This window comes from Equus quagga, chromosome 5 (assembly GCF_021613505.1).
Source record: "Equus quagga isolate Etosha38 chromosome 5, UCLA_HA_Equagga_1.0, whole genome shotgun sequence".
Classification (NCBI taxonomy): domain Eukaryota; kingdom Metazoa; phylum Chordata; class Mammalia; order Perissodactyla; family Equidae; genus Equus; species Equus quagga.
In genome coordinates this window covers 131903060-131911683 of record NC_060271.1, presented here as the reverse complement: position 1 = coordinate 131911683, position 8624 = coordinate 131903060, and the positions used below count along the sequence as shown (strand labels likewise).

At 36.5% G+C, this 8624-nt stretch overlaps 1 protein-coding gene across 1 annotated transcript in view; it reads right to left on the bottom strand.

Moving 5' to 3' along the window:
• Positions 1-4923: 4923 nt before the first annotated feature.
• The window catches only part of YWHAQ (tyrosine 3-monooxygenase/tryptophan 5-monooxygenase activation protein theta), a 42864-nt gene continuing 39163 nt past the window's right edge, over positions 4924-8624 (bottom strand). Inside the window, exons 5-6 of the mRNA XM_046662576.1 lie at positions 7911-8006; positions 4924-6010 (exon numbers count right to left, since the gene is read on the bottom strand). Of these exons, the coding sequence (XP_046518532.1) occupies positions 5951-6010; positions 7911-8006 (156 nt within the window). The 3' untranslated portion in view covers positions 4924-5950. The remainder of the gene's footprint in view (positions 6011-7910; positions 8007-8624) is intronic.

Genomic DNA, 8624 nt, shown 5'->3' with positions numbered 1-8624 from the left:
GAAGTTCCAAGTTATTGGCTCTTAACAGGCACTCAATATATTTAACATGTGAATGAACATGTAAACTTGATTTTAACTTCTAGGCTGCTACTCTTTCCACTAGGTCACACCGACTCGCATGTTATGCAGTTGTGGGAATAGACAAGTCTAGCTCAGAACAGTTAATAATCTCATCCCATTTATTTGCCTCGTTCCAAAGTACTGGTGCTGCCACCTGCCTCAGAACACATCAGTCTTCAGAACCCTTTCCAGTGGATCTTCCAAGGTTCTCACTAAGTTCCAGAATAGCTGAAAGAATACCACAGGGAATGGCTGAAACACAGGGCCTTGTCTAAAGACCCACAGGTCTAGAATGGAGAAAAAGTGCTCAGTACTAATGCCAGATGGGTAAAAAACCTGGTAACGTCAGCAGAAAATGAGAAACAGGTAGTCTGATCTCCTTCAGCGGCCCAAGTTATTCAAGTCAGATGGTGTGGAGTGGAGCGCACAAGATGAGCGAATGGCAGGAAGTTCTGCAATGCCAACTTCCAGTATACACATCCACACGTCCTCAGAAATGAGGTTAACTTGAGCCTCATTAAGCGGGTTTAATTTCCCCTACATCTCTGTAAAGAAAACTAGGCTGTACCCTAACTTAAATTTCAGTTGGCCTTAAACATTTTCTAGTTTTCAACAACGTCATCTAGGAAACAACTGTAGGCTGTCACAGAAAGAAAAATGACTTTTGTATACATAGCCAAATTTCTATTAATAACCACAACAGGGCATTTCTAAAGCCCAGATGACAGTAGCACGTATCACAAGCAAAAGTCAAGCAAATGCCCCAGTGAAATAGAGAACTAAGCTTGCTACAGCCTAGCATCTCAAACAAAGCTCTAGCATAGAATTTCATGTCTGAATTAGCAAGGAAATTCCTAAGTCTTTAGTTCAAATCACAGCAAACAACTCTTTTGATAAGCATTTGAGTAAGAACCCTAGATATTCCTGAAAGAGGTGTATTCCAGTTCAAATAAAAGAATTTAGGAGCCTAGAGTAGTAAGGCCTATTGTACTAATCTCATTTTTATTCGGGGCTCAACTCGTTTGAAATCCACTCAGGAATTCGTATCCCATGACAGCCCGTAAGCCTCTTTGCTAAATCCCAACTCTGCCATGCTTGTGGGGCTTAAGTACTTCCTCGGTGGTCTTAGGCCAAGGCTGTGATATGTTGCAGAAGTAGTGTCTGAGAACAAAAGAAAAAAAGAGTTAATCTTTACATAATCCTTTGAGCAACTAGAATAAAACTACCACTCTCAAAACAGGGAGTTTTCTCTTTTCTACAGGGCATTAAGGGACTCATTGCTCAGCACATTCTAAAGTAGAAAGTGTTGCCATTGTCACAATGTTGTAAGTGGAAGGGACCCAACAACGTCATCATTAAAAACTGTATTATTCACAATGGTAAAATTATGAACTCACGGTCCTAGTACATGGATTGCAAAGAAACCTTTGAGACGATCCAGAAGAAATGGCTTCCAAACTCTGCTGAAATCAATTGTACATCACGACCCACTGTTCACATAAACTGAAACTGGTTTCACAAAATATTACCCTTATTAACGTGCCATATATTTTCCATTCTATTAAAAAAGCTGGCCTGCGATCCATTAAGTTTCCACTATCCACTAATTGGTCATGAACTTAAAAAAGCACTAATCTACTGTGACTGCTTTTAAGCTCCAAAAAAGGGCAACGTGGCACAGCAGCTAAGAGTACCAACTTTAAAGATTTACACGGGTTCAAATCCTGGCACCATTACTTACTTACCTATGAGACCCAAGTCCTTTGACATGTTATCAGCTGCTGGGCCTCAGTTTCCTTATTCATAAATCAAGAGAAAAACCTACTTCAAAAATTTTATGAAACTGAGTTATTTGTGAAGATGATTAAAAATAGGACCTGTGAAGATGGCAAAGTCAGCTGCCAATATGCTCGCCCAAGATCACATGTAGCTACCAGTCAGTGGGAAGCTTGGACTAGAACCCTGCTCATGGCCTTTCCACTACGAAGACTGAGTATACAACTGACATTGACTATATAAGGGCCATAGCATGCAGTGTGCAAAACGAACATACTAGAATCATAAATTTGACAAGTAATGCTTGTTAATGAATGCTTATTTCCTTACTTTCTGAAGGTTATTACAGGGCTCACATCTTTAAAAAAAAATTAACTAGAGAAATACAAAGTAAAGCCTTCATCTTCTAAATGTGAGTGGCAAGAAGTAATTGTCATTGAAAATTCTTTTCAATTCTGGCACAGAATTACTGAGAATTTGGTTATTTGCATCTGGTTCTTTGGTCATCTGAGGCCAAACGTTAGCTAGTTGCTGGGACCTTGGGAAAGTCAGTTGATCTCTTTGGACTCATTCTCATAACCACTGAGTTAGGTCCAACATGTCCCAATGTTCCTTGAGCTGCTTTTGAAGTTTTTCTCAAGGGTAAAAGGCACAGATTAAGGGGGAAGTCAAGAAAGGAAAAAAAACCCCACAAAAAATCCAATCTCCAAATACAATAGGAAAAAACTGACACATAATCCTATTTATTTGCCATACTATGCAAGCTGAAGCACCCACAGCAGGCAACAGTGGCACAGAAAAGAACTTTGTGTGGCACTTAATAGACACATAACTTGGAACAAATAATCAGTTGTTTTCCTGATCAGATGTCCTATCAGTCAAGGGGAAACTCACGTGGCAGGGCAGCTGAGAGAATTAACTATGAATGTGAACAGCACATGACCGGTTCCCATAACTGAAATGAAAGGACCAGAGCATTCATGGACATGCTCAAGGTGTTCTAACTTTAAACTGCAGACGAGGAAGTCTCCAGCTGTTTCCCCTGGGTATTCATTATTACTTATTCTTTTAAAAGCACTAGCTCTGAAGGCACAGCCATGTCTAAGTGAAATGTGATTAAGCAGTAAATGGCAAGTCTGCCCCAACTTGGACTTCATGATGATCTTCCCATCTTCAGGTAGGTTAAGCATTTGTTGAATGGATCAAAAAAGTTAGGTGGCAGGTGGTTTATATTGGTACTTAATTGCAATGTCCTCAAAATTCAAGAGGAATATACATGATAAACATACATAGTAACTTACCTTTCACAAAGCTGATCAAATACAAAATATACAAGGGATGATGATAAATGGCAGAATAAAACATACAACATAATTGTCTTCATTAAAAAGTGAAAGCCTTACTAAACCATGAAGAATGACGAAGTTGTTAGTTTTACTATGTATCAGATGATACCTATAACCAATCAGAATAAAATCAGGCTTATGATTTGACAAAAATAGTCACATGTCCGTGTCTATAATAGGCCTCAAATAGTTTTGAATGTTTGGCTCAACTCCCTTTTTTTACATCTTTAAATGGCCTATTCCTAGTGCTATTCAGTATTTTAAAAAACAAAAGTAAATAGTCTCTAATGATAAATATTTAAGTTATAGACCCGAGTGTATTCCACCAATCCTGTCAAAAAAAAAAAGTATTGTTCTTCTTTCCCAATATAAAATCAACAAAGCATAGCTCAATGCACTATATGTTAGAATAGAAATCCCTAATACTTATATTTTGGATAGTCAGTGTTAGAATACAATCCCCCTCCCAATTATTCTAAGTTACTAAAACCTAAATGATATTTTAAAGGAAAAACTGCCAAATAAGTTCTAACTACAAAATAGGTGTAACATTTAAAATTTCTGAACTGTCTCAGAAAGTACTAAAAAAGTTAAAGAGAAAGCTCACACACGGCTTTAAACCCTCCTTCCAACCCAACACTTTCTTTCCTTATCCCATCTCCCCTGAGGTAAGGCGTCCTTTCTCCTGAGTTCTCAGCAGTGTTCTGGAAACATCTATCAACTAGTGCAAGGAGGTCCCAAAATCAGAGTCAAAGGAGATACCATGGGCTGGGCCCCCCTTTAAGGATACCCATTTCTCCCAAAGCAAGCAGACATTTAAATTTGTGACTAAATGCTGAGAATGATCTGCTCTTTAAGAAGGACGACTAGTTTTCTAACTCATAATGATCGCTTGACTCAGTACTTACCACTTTATTGTTAAGATGTGACAATTTTTTCTCCTACTTCACAATATTCTTTCCCATATTTATTGAAATAAGTAGTCTGATTTAGATTTTAGGAGACTAAAGTTCTATTATCTTATTTTTAAAACAAATCTTTTAGAGTTAAAAAAACTTTTAAAATCTTATTTAAATGGATATTTCCCCAAGTCCCATGAAAATTCTGTCTTTTTGTTTCCTCTCAGAAAACACACCAAGTGCAAAAAAACTTTTTTTTCACAATCCCATTTTCGGAGATAAAGGATAATCCTACAGAGCTTAATTTTTCAGATTATCTTCTGACTTGAAGATAAATTCTCAGGACAGTACTTAAGATAGGTTAGTGTAACAGCAATTGTGATATTAAAAAGCCAAAATTATTTGGAACTCACTGATGATACAACTGAATGTTTAGAAAGAGATTTGACAACTAAACAAGTAAGGTACTCTTGAACTCTGACACTGTTTGAATATCCACTGAAGCAGGATTCTAACACCAGCAAAAGCACTCACAATTGCATAATTAACTTTTCTAGTTTTAAAATGTCCACTTTATTCCATATAACACTTAACTAGATACCATTTACATCTGAGGAAGAGATGGCCCACAAAACTGATCTATGGTAGTAAAACACTAACCCTAAGAAATGCAGTCCAATGTTATACATTTCCAGGCATCCCTAGACAAGCGCATCACAAGGCAGAAACAGGGGTGTCACCACTACATTTTACACACGGGAAGTATCACTAAACTTCAGAAAGTAGTGAATTCACCTGTCTCTCAAAATATCAGTATGCAATTGTTACAAAGCGATAGTAAATGGTTTATAAAATGTAATTTTATTTTACGTTACTCGGCTGTTACATAGGGCATAACATTTTCACAAGGCTTTTTTGGGACTACAGTCAATGATTAGCAACACACAATAGTGGTCCAACTCTCTAAATAACAATCACTAGACAAACTGGACACCCTCTCACATGTGCACAAATCTGCATGGAAAAGTACTAAAGTTTTAGACTTGGACTTGTGTACTTTTTATTTCCCCTTTCTAGTGTATTTAAGAAATGACATGCACTTTAATTTGCCAAAAGCAATGCTTGTATTCTGGCAGCAACATGCTACTTCTATTACATAGTAAAGTGAATACCAGAACTACAAAGGCAGGAGGTGTAAGTGAATTTTTATTGGGAAGGGAAGTTGTCAACTTAAACAGCAGCAAATGAAGAGTGAATAGGAAACCCCGTTGTCACAGATACACAAGACCTCCTTCAGATATGATACAGGAGGCGTTTCAATTTGCGACCCCCAGCCCAGAAATGTCAAATACTTTTCCATTCAATCTAATACTTCTGGATTCCTACCAAAAAGGAATACATGGAAAGTAAGAGCATGGAAAAGTTGCTTACTGAAAGGAACCCCTGAAGAAGAGTAAGGGAGGGAATGTAGAAATTAAGAAGTTATGTAGAACACTCTTTAAATTGTAATTAACTACATTTTCATATCTTCACAGTAATACAAAACACAGTCACTTGCAGAACTGGTTCAGATTACTTAAATACCAGATACATTTTTAGTCCTCTACATAAGCGTTTGGAAGTTACTTATGGTTATATGAAATGAAGCTATTAATACTTTTCTACAGCAGTAACTGCACACCAGGAAGGCCAAGACAAACACAAATCAAGGAATGGAGTTTTCCCAAAGCTGCAGTGTGAAAAGACTATGAACAGTTGATTCCATACACATGAATGGGTTTCTTTGCTATAGGAAATCCAAATGGAATAAGGAATGGAGATGTGTAAAAAGGTTTCTTGAGGGAAATAAAGATGACACCCTGTATGCAGTTAGTTTTCTGCCCCTTCTGCCGCATCACATTCTTCTCCTGCACTGTCTGACGTCCATAACTAGGAAAAAAGAATCATATTGAGTTACTATTTCTAGATCAGATAATTACATCAAGTCCCATTGTTATATCAAAATGTAATTCTGAGAGTGGTGAATTATTCAAACAATAGAGATTAAGACTGGAAGTTATATTTCTCAAAACCCCAAATACCATTAACTCCTCCTAGTGTATTCTGTAGATCTTTCACAATGCATATACAAAATGACACACCCATATGTAATATTTGAGTATGTTTAAAACTTACGCTTTATTTTAAAAGTATTATAATTTCCAAAAAAACAAGGTAACATCCTTGGAATTTAATGCACTCTCCATTCCCAGCAGCCCAATGCTCTTCTTAAAAGCACTATTAAAAGATAATTTATTGGAGTAAGATGGCCAGCCCTGTGGCGGAGTGGTTAAGTTCAGCACACTCTGCTTCAGAGGCCCGGGTTCATGGGTTCGGATCACCACTTGTCAGCCGTGCTGTGGCAGCAACCCACACATAAAGTGGAGGAAGGCTGGCACAGATGTTAGCTCAGGGCTAATCTTCCTCAAGCAAAAAAAGAGGATGATTGGCAAAAGATGTTAGCTAAGGCTGATCTTCCTCAAAAAACAACAACAAAAAAAAGTAATAAGGCAGAAAAATTTTGTCACAGTAATTGTGCCTAAGTATCTGAAGGGCTATCATATAGAAAAAGAAACAGGTTTACTTTGTGTCGCTGCAAAGAGTGAAATAGAGGAGTGGGTGGTGTCAGTTATAGGGAAGCAGCATGTGTGTATGAAGATATATAGAGAAGGTTCTTGAATTAAGTAGGGCATTAAAATAAAATTGATCTCCAAGGATCTCTCCAATTTTAGGATGGAACGATGAAGTGAAGAAGAGAATAGTCAATATTTATTGACTATAATCAATAACTGACAAAATGGATTTCTATGAGACCAGCACCAAGACACTACTTGCAACTTTAGAAAACCTAGAATCTTATACAATGTAGCTCTATGGTATATCTGCGAAGAGGTAAAATTGCTCAGTTTGCTTTTCTTCTCTAGAAGCTATTTATGCTGATTATTCTTCTGTCGTTATCTCACAACTGCAGGGATTTCTAACGGCTGGGAATGAAGTGTCTTCATAATTTCCCTGTTCAGCAAAGGTGAACAGATATGGCGCTACTATATAGATAATATATGTCATACATATAATTATTAATTACATATAATTATATATTATATATAATATATATGGCACTTTTATATATATATATATATATAAAAAAAATTCTCTTTAGCAAAAGGTAAAGCACCAAACTGGGGGGCTTGGGAAACTACATTTATATTAAAAGGTGTATTCTCTTCTTCCACATTTTGTCTAAGACTTTGACATACGACATATCAAATTTACTTGAACCTATAAAAGAATCTCAATAAAGGTCAACCTGTATTTTTTCTCCATTACTTTTTCCCGCATCATCTGCCTATCCAAGAAGTAGGCAGAAAAAAAAGGTATAATTTTATTGGAATAAGGCACTTCAGATGATTTCAGGAAAGCTCAGATACCTACATGGTCCCTAACTTGGCATAGCTAATTTACCCAGAGGAAGAAAATACTGAAACCACATAAACTGTATTAACATAATTTATCAACATTTTCCTGTCAATGATGTTAATATTATGGGTTCCTGTGATCTTAGTACTTCTCATGAAGGTCTGAAAAAATGCCTATTCAACTTGAAAACCTGCCTACAAAACAACAGTTATCCTATACAAAATAGGAGCAAGCACCTGACACTTTTACTTATCTATTCATTTTCTAAGAGAAAGTGTAGCTCTTAAATAATTGCCCCCAAAAGATAGGGAGCCCGAAATAAAACACAAGTACTGTTGTTCCCGAAAAGGAAATAAAAGAATGAACAACTCACTGTTAGGTTGTCTCTAAGCAACTGCATGATGAGGGTGCTGTCTTTGTACGAGTCTTCATTCAGTGTATCAAGTTCTGCAATGGCTTCATCAAAAGCCTATAAATAGGAATATCCATGGTAAACAACATTTGCATTGACAGAAAACTTGTCAGTCTACAATGACAAACCATTTTCATAAAATAGGTGAACATCTACCTTATGTTCTACTGTCAACTAAAAACAAAATTCAATGGAATCATATCCTCAGATTTTCAGTTTAAGAACCTATGATTGTGACCCGAAACTTATAAAGCTATATGTACTTATCAGTAAACAAACATTTCTTATTCTTTCACAAGACACATAACACAGAAGCTATACCTAATAAACTTCTTAGCAGTAAGAACTAGTATTTATTTGTAAAAACCCCTCCATACTCACCCTTTTTGAAATACTTTGAGGAATGCAGCTACTCTAGTGACCAAACCCGACAGGCATTAGTTTCCAATCCTTTACATTTCTTTCTAACTTTTTCGATTACTCTGAACATTATGCTCTTTAGACAGATATTATTGCTTATAACCACAGTTGCGAGAGACTAAAGTGTTGAGAGGGGTAATGGTAGGTAGTCATGATGATAAAAAAAGGAGATATCCAAATAACTATAGTAGAAATCACTCCTGGGTATCCAAGTAAAATATCTAGAAATTAACATACTTATCTCAAATCCTTAGC